Source organism: Macaca fascicularis, chromosome 7, assembly GCF_037993035.2.
Source record: "Macaca fascicularis isolate 582-1 chromosome 7, T2T-MFA8v1.1".
Classification (NCBI taxonomy): Eukaryota; Metazoa; Chordata; class Mammalia; order Primates; family Cercopithecidae; genus Macaca; species Macaca fascicularis.
This window is the reverse complement of record NC_088381.1, coordinates 134,869,631-134,883,758: the sequence shown is the minus strand read 5'-3', so window position 1 is coordinate 134,883,758 and position 14,128 is coordinate 134,869,631. Positions and strand designations below refer to the sequence as shown.

Sequence of the window (14,128 nt, the reverse complement as noted above, 5' to 3'; positions counted from 1 at the left end):
TCATTTTATTGGTCTTTATAGCATCATAAATTAAACATAAACAGCACCTATGGAGACCACAGAGATGTGGCATTGAGTGAAAGAGAGAAACCCTACCACAAATGACAGAAAGAGAAACATACTTCATGACAAATAAAGAAAGCCCATGTGTCACAATGAAAAAAACAAACCTAGATGAAGCCAGAGTTAAGAGCTGAGTGCCATGGTGCCAATGCCACAGCATACATAATCCCCCCAAGAAGCCAGTTCCACATTCCAACGTGAGAGCCCTCCTGCACACATGCTGTCATAGAGAAAGTAATACCCTGATGGATGCTGTAGGCTGTGATTGGAGATGATGCCAATGGTAGACTTCTTACACACTCTCATGGGAAATGGAGAATTGCCTGGATGAAGTGGCAAAAAGAAATGGGTTATATATTTTTTATACTAGCACTCATAATCTTTGGGAATTAAGAAAAGACCTATAGAAAATGTGGTGATGAGATGATACCAACCTTCTCTTTCAAATGTCTTTGTTGATACTACAAATAGCTCATTTGGCTTTCTTTTCTTTGCTTCTCCTTAGTGATATGTTTCAAGAAGTTAACTCCCCAGGAAATCAGTTTTAAGAGAAAAAAATCTCACAGTTATAACTTGCAAAGTTAATTGAAGAAGATAGCTGCAATTCTATTGTTGAATTCTAAATTCAACTTTATGAGGCTATGGGTTTGTCATGCCATTTCTTTCAAAGTTTTTTCCTTAAAATTTGAGATCTGCAGATGCTATTCTGCCTCTGGTTCTGCATATACTACCTGGTATTTTAAATAGTCCTATCTTTCAAGGGTTTCCTTTGGGATGACATTCTGAGATAATATTTTTATAATCAGAATTAAGCTGATAATACTGGTCTTAATATGGTAGCTATAGTGGCCTGTACAAAGTAAATACATGTGGAAATTATGTTATAAAGAAAAGAATGAAGGCCTTAAAATTCATAAAGTCCTTTTTTTTTTTTTTTCCAGGTGAAGTCTCACTCTATCGCCCAGGCTGCAGTGCAATTGCATGATCTTCGCTCACTGCAACCTGCACCTCCCGGGTTCAAGTGATTCTCTTGCCTTAGCCTCCCGAGTAGCTGGGATTACAGGTGTGTGCCACCACGCCTGGCTAATTTTTTGTATTTTTAGTAGAGGTGGGGTTTCACCAGGTTGGCCAGGCTGGTCTCAAACTCCTGACCTCAAGCTATCCACCCATCTCGGCCTCACAAAGTGTTGGGATTACAGGTGTGAGCCACTGCACCTGGCCTGAAGTTCTTTTATTTACCTGTCATATTTTGAGGTACATATACTCTTTCTTCTTAGCTACTCAAACAGTGCCCCTGCTTTGAAAGGAGACTTAATGGATATTCAAAGTCTGTTAACAATATTTCAATAAATCTGGTTTTCGGAAACAAGAAAACCCATTTATTCTATAGGTTAACACAATACGAATAAAAAATTAAACCTCCTAAAAGACAAGGAACATAGGACAAATATTTCATGTAAAATATTTTACTAAAAGAACATGAATCTCTTTACTGTTAATCTCTTCTAGATTACAAGAATCTTAGGAAAATACAAGTAGCAAAAAATTATTAAAGTAACCTGATGAGATTTAAAAAAAGGAGTAAATCTTTTATTTTATATAAACAGATGCATATTTATTTTCTATTTAATAATCAACTTTGGATGTTTTCCTATGTCTGTGGTTAATGAGACACAATAATCAGTAACTGAATACAAATCTTCAGCTATCAGACACAGACATATATAGATATACAAACTGGAATCTCGCCTTTAGCCAATATGAGTTTAATACTAAGTTACCTAATTCAAAAGAGTCATTATGGAATTAAGGTAGTCAGAGCAATCAAGTTGGCTCTCTGGGCTTTAGCTATTTCAATGTGATGTAGTGACTGCCAAAAAAAGTTATTCAGACAACAGTGCATCATTCATAAAAATATAGAAATTTCCCCCTAAAACAGGTGAATTTTCCCCCTTTGGTATCCTCATCCCTTTCAGGCAAGTGCAAAGTGCAAGGCAAAATAAATTAAGGCAAAAGGAAAATAAAATGAGAAAAATGGTGAGGGCGAGCATGTTATTGACCATGTAAGAAAACACGTGCAAAATATACCTCAGATACACTATAGGTAGATGAGCACGAGGGAAGCCGAGCCTGGTTTTGCAGTGGGGAAAAGAAAACACTGTTAAAGAGGAAAGGATAGCATAGTAAGGGTCACAGAGGGTTTAGATGGCTCCATCACCAACACACTTGGCCAGATAATAAAACAGCTATATAAGCAGACACTTGAGTTTGAAATCATGTCAAGACTCAAGTTATTTGAAGAAAAACTTTGTGACAAAAAATACCTTGCTAAAAAAAATCCATGATGGAGATGACACCCTCTGCTCAGAATCTGGTATGATCTTGTTGAGAAGATCCTCATTTAAGAGAGAAAGCAGAACGCTGGACAATTTTTCTTATGGTACTGCACTGATCTTCACTAGCTTAACACTAGCGAACTACATGGGAGGTTGTTTATAGAATAACTCTACCATACATGTTCACAGTGTTCATTAAAGAGGGCACCAAAGCCAGTATTCTGATTCTGATTTCCTGTTTCGACTATTCCATTTTTGATATTACTGAACCTCTCTTTCTCCACTGAAGAAAGATGACAATAGAAGAATCAGAAATGCACTTACTATCAGATTTGTTAATTGTATTTCCAGTGTCAAGCACAGCAGAATGTAGTAGGTGCTCAATACATGCTTATTTAATGAATGAAAATACAAATCCCTTTTCTTCTATTCTTAGAAAACTGAACTTATGAAATAACATTCAGGAATTTTAAAGCTTAAAATCAGAAAGAGTTGTGCAAAAAAGTATCATTGCCACTTACTGCTTTGAGGCACTTTCTAAAATATAATGGCAATAGCAACGCTATAAAAATATAAAACCTTAAACACACAACTCTTCAACAGACTTAACCTTTATCAGAATGATTCACAGAATTTTTTGAACAGCTATTTTATCATTGATTTTTTAAAATAGCTATTTTGTACTCACAATCATGTTTAACCTTTATGATGTTAAATTGATAATGTTCTTCCCTATTCTTATTTTCTATGTTATCACACTGCCATGTTCAATTCTGTGTACTCTTTACTTGTTAGGTTGTCTCACAATGCCATGTAAGATGAAGTTGTTAAGTATGTATTCTCTATTTACAAATACTGCAGGAAGTATCAAAATACAAAGGTAGGATGGGGAAATGAAGGTACTGGAGAAGGTGACAGTAGAAGAATTAGAAATGCACTTATTATCTAAGATTTGTTCTTTAACTGTATGCCCAGCATCAAGCACAGCAGAATGTAGTAGGTGCTCAATATATGTTTATTTAATAAATGAATATACAGACCCTTTTTCTTCTATCTTAAAAAACTGAACTGATGAAATAATGCTCAGAATTTTTAAAGCTTACTATTACAAAGACTTGTGCAAAAAAGTATCATAGCCACTTATCGCTTTGAGGTACTTTTGAAAATATGGTAAATTCTATACATATTCAGAAATTACACATTTTCAACCATACACATATCAGAATTTCTTTAGCAAAATGCTAGTTCTAAGAAAATCTTGCTGTGTATGTGTTCTGTGTCTATATCTATGCCCATAAAACTGAAATACTTCATATTTCAAAACAGTTTGAAAGTCTTGTCATAGTTAAAATTTACTCAGTTCTCTATTTTCTACTGCTAGGAAAACTTACTTGAGATATTTTATTAGTACTTTATCTTTGAATTAAAGTCAGTTCCGAGGAGGGCAATTCTATGGTGCACATTAAACATCTCAGAAACGTGTCACTTCCATGCTAAATGATGTCTTAGGCCACTGCAGGTGATTTTATTAACATCATGAGATTTTTTTTGTTGTTCAAAGCACAGGATAAGACAGATTTTTATTTTTATTTTTTTTGAGACAAGAGTTTCACTCAGTTGCCCAGGCTAGAGTGCAATGGCGTGATATCTGCTCACTGCAACTTCCGCCTCCCAAGTTCAAGCGATTCTCTCGCCTCAGCCTCCCGGGTAGGTGGGAATACCAGCACCTGCCATCATGCCCGGCTAATTTTTGTATTTTTAGTAGAGACGGGGTTTCACCATCTTGGCCAGGCTGGTCTTGAACTCCTGACCTCAGGTGATCCACCCGCCTTGGCCTTCCAAAGTGCTGGAATTACAGGCGTGAGCCACTGTGCCTGGCCGTTTTTTCTTAGTTTTATAATTGAAACCTTAGAATTGAATTAACTATATTAAGAGAATAATAATAAAGTGAAAAGCAGCAAAATTACTCAAAATTAGTCCAAAGACATAATCCTATAATTGAATTACTGTTATCTTCATCATTATTGTAGTCTGGTCATATTTATAAGACATCATCTACCAAGACACTCAGGATGTTACATAATTATTATAAATGAAATAGTAAATAAATGAATATTATTAATATAAATAAATGTCAAAATGCCAAACAAGGAAGGTCAAAAAATGTTCTACATAAAATAACCAAAAGACACTCAAATTTGCTTAAAGTAAGTAGAGTTAACAAACTGTTTGTTCACCTAAGTACTATTAAATATTTACTTATCTAGGGACTACTGTTCCAGCTTTTCTTCCCCACTCAAAGTCAGCTGATTCAATGCGAATACCATTTAGATTTTTAGGGTATGAGACTTGATCACATCAGTGTATCTTTTCCAGTTGTATAAAATTTCCCATAGAAGGTGTATGATTTTAGGTGAGGCCAAACAGGGCATTTAGCAAAAATCAAAAGTTCATCATGGTCTTCAGGGGAAATATCCTTAAGATGTAATGAAGTAATAAATAGAAAATTGCAATGTGTGAAATGAAAATACTCTAAAAACGTATTTTATATAACATTTAAGACAGCAATAATGAGATTTATCTTTGTACTCTGAAAACTCAGAAAGGAGCCTCCAATAAAAGAGAAATTTATAATCTATATTCTATCCACATTAGAGTTCCATATTTGAAGACTCTGTGTGTATGTGTGTGTGCAGAGGGGGAAATCTATGTGAAGAGAGAGAGTAGCTAGAGAAGACAATAAAAAAGAAGAGAATAAAAATGTAAAGGTAGACAATTTGAGGAGATCAGTCCTTCCAAACATATGCTTCCTTGTAGAATAATCTGAAACCATCCTCAGAAAAATGAGCAGGCTTCTTTTCTCAAGCTCTAAAATGAAGATAATTTTACAAACTCCATTATAACGATTCCTATGTTGACGTTATTTTGACACACTAACCAGTTACAGCAGGACTCAGCAAACATTTCTGTTTAAATAGAGAGTAAATATTTTAGACTGCATGAGACATATAATCTGTGTTTCAACTATTCAACTCTGCTGTTGTGTAAGTAACTGTAGGTTATGTGCAAATGAGCATGGCTATAATTTAATAAACCATTATTTTTAAACACTGAAATTTGAATCTTGTATAATTTTCACATGCCATAAAATGTTCTTCTTTTGATGTTTTCCCACAATTTATAAATGCAGAACTCATTCTTAGCTTGTGGGCCTATAAAAAAACAGGATTTGCTGATCTCTGAGTTATCACATTAACTCGATAAAAATAAGAGTGCAAAACTCCCCTAAAGACAATGGGTAAATCTATTTATCAAAAATAATTTATATTAGCCCTATTTCGTACTACGCCATTTTGGCATTCAGGAAATTAATTGTTAAACATTTAAAAATCATGATTCCAAAGACCATTACTTTCTGACTTGATTCAGGTATTTTTCTTAACACTTATTAAAAATGTAGTCTTATTTTGGGCTATAACTCCTCCCTTGACTTTTTTCACTTTAAATACCATCCTTTAATTTGTGTTAGTATAGTTACATACTTATAGATAATTGTCATATTCCTTCCATTTCATTACTTTCTCTCTTAGTTTCACTTATATACCAATAATCTGTCTTCATGAACCATATTCCTTTTTGTTTATCAAAGCCCTTAAAAAAATCACACTTGGTCAGCCAAAACCTATCTACACATATTTGTAGCTGAATAGAAATTTAATATCATAATACATAAACTGAGTATTTAGATGAAAATACAACATTGTAGCATATGAGCATTTTCATTCCTTTCCTTTCTTTTCTTCTACCTATCTTTATTTCATGAACATTTATCTACTTTTTTCCTGAATATCTTAATATTTAGGCTCTCCTTGGTCCCACTGCTCCTCAACTAATCAAATTCTTTGTAAATTTACCTTGATTTATATTCTGTAAAGAAAGTATTCGTTTGGATTATCTTATTCTATGTTTTTATTTTCTCTCTCTCTCTCTCTTTTTTTTTTTTTTTGAGACAGGGTCTCACTCTGTTGCCCAGGCTGGAGTGCAGTAGGGCGATCTTGGCTCATTGCAACCTCCACTTCCTGGGTTCAAATCATTCTTGTGTCTCAGCCTCCTAAGTAGTTGGGATTATAGGCATATGCCACCATGCCTGACTAATTTTTTGTATTTTTAGTACAGAGGAGGTTTTTTTCCCTTGGACTCAAGTGATCAGCCTGCAAATAGGGAGGACACTACTCGCCTTTAAAATTTTTTTTTGTTATACTGGACGGTTAATAGGATCCTTAGACTGGTATACTTCATATTTAACATTTTTAGAAACAAGGTAATCAGAATAAAGTGTTTCTCAGTGAGGCTTCCCAAAGTGCTGCGATTACAGGCATGAGCCACCATGTCCTGCCTTATCCTGTGTTTTTCAATTCTCAACACTGTCTTCACTGGCCTTTAATCCTGTGCATTACTTTTAATATTCTTCTTATTAGATTCATCCATTTGATTAAATAGAAAATTAATTTTTCCTCTATGTGGTTTTATCCTTCAGTCATTATTATCAGCACATCACCAATCTAAGAATTTGTAGTAATTTTTGTAGTCATTAAGGTAGAAAAATTCTGCTTAGGTATAAGACGATGATTTTATTATTACTAAAATTCATAAAAACCCACTTAAAGTTCAGAATACATCTGCTTTGAATGACATAGAGAAAAGGATGATGTATTTTAAGTTAGAAATCAATAATCTAATACATCCTGTTTTATACTGAGTCAATGTTGAATAAATAAGGCATTTTAATATGAGAAATAAATAATATTATTCAAAACATTGTATCTTAGAATATTCTATTTTATATTGTTGATTACATTATCCTTAATGAATAATGGTGCCAGGCTCTTCCTTTTCTAAAAAATAACATATTGTCTACATCATCCAATTCAAGCATTAATGATTTAATTAAATCCTTATCTCACACTTCTGAATGATGTCATACCTTCTATATTAAATATTGAATTTTAAAATATTTTAATTTTTATTTATTAGCAAATTAAACTATTAGCAAATTAAATCTTCATCCTGCACTTCTGAATGATATCTTACATTCTCCATTAAATAAAATATTTAATTGAATTTTTTAAAATTTAATTTTTATTTAACTATTAAATAAAATATTAGACTTTATGGGCCACATAATCTGTGTTTCATCTATTCAACTCTCCTGTTATGTAAAAGTGACTGTAGGTTATGTACGTAAGAGTCTGAGTTAAGTCTGTTAACTCAGAACAAGTTGCCAGATTACCTATGATGATACTCTAATAGTAATTATTTTCCTTGAAAATTGAAATTGAATAATCAAGGCTATAACCCTCACATTCAGCTCATTATTTGTAATCATGCTGATATAACTAACAAATGGTAGAAGACACGATCAATAAAAAAATCTCCAAATGAAGTCTCATGAGAAGATCCTCAGAAAATTATACAATTGTATAAGGTACATGGTTCTGACCCTATCATCTAATTGAAACCTTCATCAGCATTTCAATGAAGTAAAAGACACTTTATATACTTGTTGATATGGTTTGACTCTGTGTCTCCACTCAAATCTCATCTCGAATTGTAATCTCCACATGTCAAGGGAGGAATCTGGTGGAAGGTAATAGGATCATGGGGGTGGTTTTCTCCATGCTGTTCTTGTAAATAGCGAGGGAGTTCTCAATATATGTGATGGTTTTAAAAGTGGTAGTTTTCCCTGTGCTCTCTCCCCTCCTGCTGCCATATACAACATACCTTGCTTCCCCTTCCCCTTCCGCCATGATTGTAAGTTTCCTGAGGCCTCTCAAACCATGTGGAACTGTGAGTCAATTGGACCTTTTATCTTTATAAATCACCCAGTCTCAGGTAGCATCTTTACGGCAATGTAGACTAATACACTTATTCTTGTGTGTGTACACCTACAATAAATTTTCATGAAACAAAATCATTACCAAATGCCAATTTACTTCATTTTATAAACAAAACCTGTCTAATACAGTCTATGGTTCTGAGAATAACTTTTTCTTTTTAGCATCAATTTTTAATATTCAAGGCATTTTAAGGTATACTTGGGTAGTAGGAATTAAAGGGTAAGGAGAGAAACTGAAAATTCAGCTAAGCAGTTGATTTGCATGTTTCCTAAGCTGAACTCTCTAGAGAGGATACTACTTGCCTTTTAATAGTTTTTTAAAAGGATCCTTAGACTAATATACCTTATATTTAATATTTTTAGAAACAAGGTAATCAGAACAAAGTGTTTCTCAGTGAAATAAAACAAAAGATGACGATGTTGAGATTAATCATTATATAGTAGCACAGGTGTTGAAAAAAGAAAGAATGGCATGAAATAACCTAATTTTTAAGGCATCAAGTTTTTAATGTGATGTTGGTCTCTTACTAACTCATTACCATATAGACATCAGCAAGTCTCAACTTTTTGGTCTCAGTTTCATTGAAAAAAAAATTACTTCTCATGATTGGTTAGGAAAGAGCACAAGTCTAAAATACATATATTAAAATATTTTTATGGGTTTCTAGAATAATTAGGTATGTTCAGACTGATTTAATCATAAAATCCATACTAATCTTTTTTTTTAAACAATAAAATAGATTTTGGGGAGTGATTATGGATGGTTTTAAAAATTCTGTAAGAATATGTGCAGAAAACAAAGAATAGCTCAAAGGGAGAAGTAGAGATATGAGATACGTGTATTAATTCCTTCTCTGTTTAGTTATTAGAATTTAATAACTTATTAATACAAATCACTTTATATTTCAATAATCAGAAATTTAATGTAGAGATATACATGACTACATGTGGTATACAATTAAAAACAAGCTGAGAAATAAGATAATTATCACATCCCTAACTTTTATTCTAGTTTATACAACAAAACTATTATAGCTGTATGAATTAAATGAATGGTAATAACCTCAGGAGAAGTAAATCTGACGCCAGGATTCACAGGAACTTTTTTAGAAACCCCAGGAATGAAAGGATACAGCCATAAATTACAGTAGTAATTTAGTTTTTCTTCTGCTACATTTATACTATACATCAATTTAGAGATTTTTCTTGAAAATCTTGACAGTCTGAACGATCTGTCACAAAAAATACTACCATGAATTCTGACTATATGACGTACGTACAGGATTGAGTGGATACAAGGTACTGTCCTCCTTCAATAGTTGTCTTGGGTATATTAGCCTTTAGCTCCAGTATTTGTAAGATGCTACGTGAAGGTGTTCCTGGTGAAGGTACTTACTGCTAATTTTCTTATTTTTAAACAAAATGACATACATTTTTTCTAAAAGAGTCTGAGTTAAGTCTATTAACTCAGAACAAATGTGTCTACTTGCCAGATTACCTATGATACTCTAACACTGATTATTTTCCTTGAAAATTGAAATTGTACCATCAAGGATATACCCCTCACATCCAGCACATAATTTATTATTCTGCTGACATAACTAACAAGGGGTAGAAGACATGACCAATAGAAAAATCTCCAAATGAAGTCTCATGGCAAGATCCTCAAAAAATTATACAATTGTATAAGAAATAGTGATTTTTGAAAAGAAAGATTTTATTTTGCACTGGGGCCAAAATATTATTCAGTCAACAGCAATGTTAGTCAGTGTGGCTTTAGGGTCTTCTACCCTGCTAATTTAATCTTTATTTCATAAATGTGAGCATGAAGCCGCGGCTAGAAAAGAAAGAAGGGGAAAAGAGACAGAAAGGAAAAAGATGGAGATGAGAGGACAAACCAATCAAATTTGGAGTTACCAGTCAGTAGAAGTTTAGGGAAAAAAAAATCACCAAGTGAAATCGTACATTTACTCTGAGAGAGTATCCTTTCACATTGCCTTCTAGGTGATCTCTGAGCTCCTCCAGCTTTCGATGGAGCTACATGTAAACATCAGAAAATGAATTGAAAAAGCAACTTGTTCTCTTTTCGGTTTTCCTTTTAAAAATAAGATCATAGCATTATACATTTCTCACTGCCTTTGGCAAACATTTCAAAAACATTAAAGGTCTTTCTATAACGTAAGACTGCATGCTCAACAAACCCGTGACTAGGAAGTCAACATTTTATTTTGATTAATTACAGCATCTTTTCTCCCCAAAGTATTGGAGAAAATAAATACTATAACCATCCTTATAAATCCCCTAGAGATTTACTTTGACATTTTCTATCTTGTAGAAACATAAAGATATTTAAATATTATGAAATTTGACTTTCTTTCCCAAACACACTTTTTGATTTAAGACTGCATCCATATTAATATAAACTGATTTAATTATAAAATGTATCTTTTGTTCCTGAACATATATATGCGTATATACATACTCATATTGTATATACACTTAAAAACAATAAACATACATATATAACTTGAAGTTTTATACATCCAGAAGCTGAACTTGGAGATAACTGCACGCACACGCACTCGCACATACAATCCAGTTTACAGAACATGGTGCTGCAGTTATGTATGCCATTTTTATCTTTATTTCACCTTCAGTAATTTTCAAAAAGTCATGTCGTTCTGTACGTTCTCACCTGAATGAGTCATAATCCATAGTTTAAACCAGTAATGGATTTATTTTCCTTTAAAGATAAAGGTAAAATATGATACCTCACAGATAGACAGTGAGGAATGCTACTGATATATCATCAGGATACATAAACTCATTTTTCTGATTGAATAATCTTAAATTGCCTAGTTTTTGAAATAGGCATACTGTTAACACTTCCCATCCCCTCTGCTTATCCTTGGTGAAATAACATTTTAATAAAATAGCTATCCACTATAAAGCAGTGTTAGAGAACAGAGAGGATGGCTTTTCTGGAATAAAGGACACAAACATACAAACACACCTTCATCCATGTGCACTCATGTGCATGCACACACACAAATAAATAAACAATAACAAAAAAGTAAAGCTAAGAAGGCAGAAGAGGCAAGGAGAGGAAAGAGTGCAGAAATTAGTATTTCATAAATTGTTAAATGGAAATAAATTGGAGGTGTGCAAAATTTTGAAATGATTCAATATTAGACCTCAAGATAGTCATTAAATTTTAGGACATCCCAGTGCACTGAATTTTCTAGAATTTTGATTAATTTAACAGTTACTATTGCTGTAAGGGCAAATGGTATTGAGATATAAGAAAATAGTTAATTTTGTGAGGTAATTCTTCTGCATATTTTTAGAATTCAGCAATTTTTGTAACTTGCATTTAAGGTGGCAGCATTAAAAGTGATCAGTCTGTGTTTCTTAAGAGTGATAACTTATTTACCTTTCATTATGATTAAATGTTTAAGTACTGAGTGCCCAAGGCATATTGAGCAAACAAATATTTAGCAACTAGCAGACAAGATGATCAAATTAGAAATCTTTCAATTGTATATTAGCAGATTATATACACAAATGGACAAACATTTAGGTATGTATCTGGTTCTGTTGATTGTTGTATTGGTTTTTTGGACTTTTAAAAAATAAAACGGGATTAAGAGGGCGTAACTATTATCAGCTATATGTGGGCCCATTATACTACATGACACAAAATTTCTTTCTTTCTAATTCTTAGGATTATGTGTATTGAATACATATTGTTAACTCATAATAACTTTTCTCTGAAATGAACTATAAATGGTGATGATACCAAAGTAACATTTAAATTATTTTTTTATAAAAAAAAGTTAAAAGGGGAGATAATATTCTGAAAATAAATGTTAGTTCTCTGTATAACAGGAACTTAACACACAGTGACATCAATCAGAGGAACGGTTTATTCTAGAACCCCAAATTATAGGCACCTGTAATGAGGCAGTTGCCCTTTCTGTTGTTTGTGGTGCCATTCAAAGCTAGTTATTTGGCAGCTTGCCTTCAGCTGGTTGCTCTATGTGTAGCTGAAACAAAAAAAAATAATATGACCCAACAGCCAATAAAAATATTAAAATAAAAAAAAATGGGATGGTGAAAAATGGAAAAAGCCCCCTTCCTCCCACCACCCTCCAAAAAGGAAGAAGTGTAGGCTATAGACGAAATCTTGCCAAAAAATGTTAGAAACATATTTACTTTGAGGGATCCAACTCTACTAGCAACTCCTTTGCTTTCATCCGGCCGTCTAATTTGCTACAATGAGGGAAGATGGGTAAAAAAGACAGAATAAAGAAAAAGTGAACTTAAAAATTTTTCTATACATTAGTAAGTAATACATGCAAAAACATCAATTGACTCTCTGTGGTAGCTCTTAGGAGGCCAAGGAGTTAACTAACCCAGAGGCTGTATGACATGCTCTGCAAATAGGCTGGTCCCTAGAATTCAGTCTTTGTTATGGCACTATCCCTGAGATGAGGAAATTGGCACTTACTTTTGGTTATCTTGGGGACTTCTGATGAAGCAGTATCTGGAGTAGTGTTACATTTGCATTTGGCTTACAAAAAACAAAGAATTACAAATACACCTATGTACTTTTCTCTCGTAGTGTTTTAGTGTCTATTCCATTGTAATATTAGAAAACATAAATGGTATGACTAGAAACATTAATGTTCTGTAGGTGGAAAGATCAGTCCTGACAAGCATCATTCTTGATAGGTGACAGAGTGAAGCTCCTCTGCTTGCTGACCCAAGCATTGAGGGTGTTCAGCTGTCACTGAGATTCCCAATTTAACAATTGTGCTGCCCAACCAGAAAATTTTAATGCCAGACCAATGTTAGATATATTTACTACCTCAAAGCTTTCTGCTATTTTAGTTGAATTTTCCACTTGGAAAATTTGCTATCTTGGGTAAGACAGTGGAAATGAAAAGTAAAACTGTGTTTTAAAATAACTCATTTCACATTACTGCATAAATGAGCAAGGGAAGTTTCTCAACACAAAGTGTTTTATTAGAGGAGGTACTTTTTAAATAGAGCTCTAATGAGAACTAATGTTTTGGATAAAGAGGGAGGCAATAAAAAAAAAGGGCAGGGTGAAGAGCAAAGGGGACAGGAAGCTTCGGACTAAGTGGTTTTACACTATGGATTCCAGAATGAGGTCTCAATTCAGACCAGCATAGGTCAAGTTAGCTGTGATGTTCCTGCTTTTATTAGTAGATAGTAGATATATCAGTGTGATGCCAAAAGTTCCCAGTTAAAGGTCTTCAAGAAATAATAGAAATCTGAACATCCTATAAAACTTTATTTCTTGGAAGCAGGATATATATTGTCTTACCCTTTTAGAAGATTTCTGATAGTATATGGAAATTGCTGAGGAATAATCATATTGAATTTGATTGAATAATCAAAATTGAATTTTCGTTTTGAATAAAAGCATATTGGTATATAAGAGTTGCATCAACTTTTGACGCTACTTGATATAAACAGGTTTTACTAATTATTCAGCATTAACTAAATGTTATGGCCAAAAGATAATCACTAATTCTAACTCTTCTTAGTGGAACAGAATAGTCAAATTTAGAAACAATGGATACTAATTAGAACATCAGCACCTATAAGAGAGGGGCTCCCTATGGAATGAATTCAGAGTGAGTTCATAATATCTGCTCATCCTCTTGTGCTGTTTTCTTTGATTTCTGAGGTCTTTATATCAAAAGCTGTTTTCCATCTTAAATGCAGATTCACAATATCTAGATTATAAAGGTAGAGTTGGTAGATTCCTATAAAAATATAAGAGTCTGATACCTCATGATGC

The 14,128-nt window shown here is 33.2% G+C and overlaps 1 protein-coding gene across 45 annotated transcripts in view; it reads right to left on the bottom strand.

Annotated features, from left to right (window-relative positions):
• Positions 1-14,128, bottom strand: part of GPHN (gephyrin) — a 734,620-nt gene that overhangs the window by 191,630 nt on the left and 528,862 nt on the right. For 16 of the 45 annotated variants that reach the window (XM_073997566.1, XM_015454295.3, XM_015454297.3 and 13 more), the window contains one exon: positions 12,511-12,567. The exons of 12 other annotated variants lie outside the window; for them this stretch is intronic. In XM_073997566.1, coding sequence (XP_073853667.1) covers positions 12,511-12,567 — 57 coding nt within the window. Of the gene's footprint in view, positions 1-304; positions 387-497; positions 623-2,151; positions 2,194-10,260; positions 10,333-12,510; positions 12,568-14,128 lie in introns of those variants that run through there. 17 more of the 45 variants (XM_073997563.1, XM_045397540.2, XM_045397541.2 and 14 more) reach the window with 3 other exon arrangements.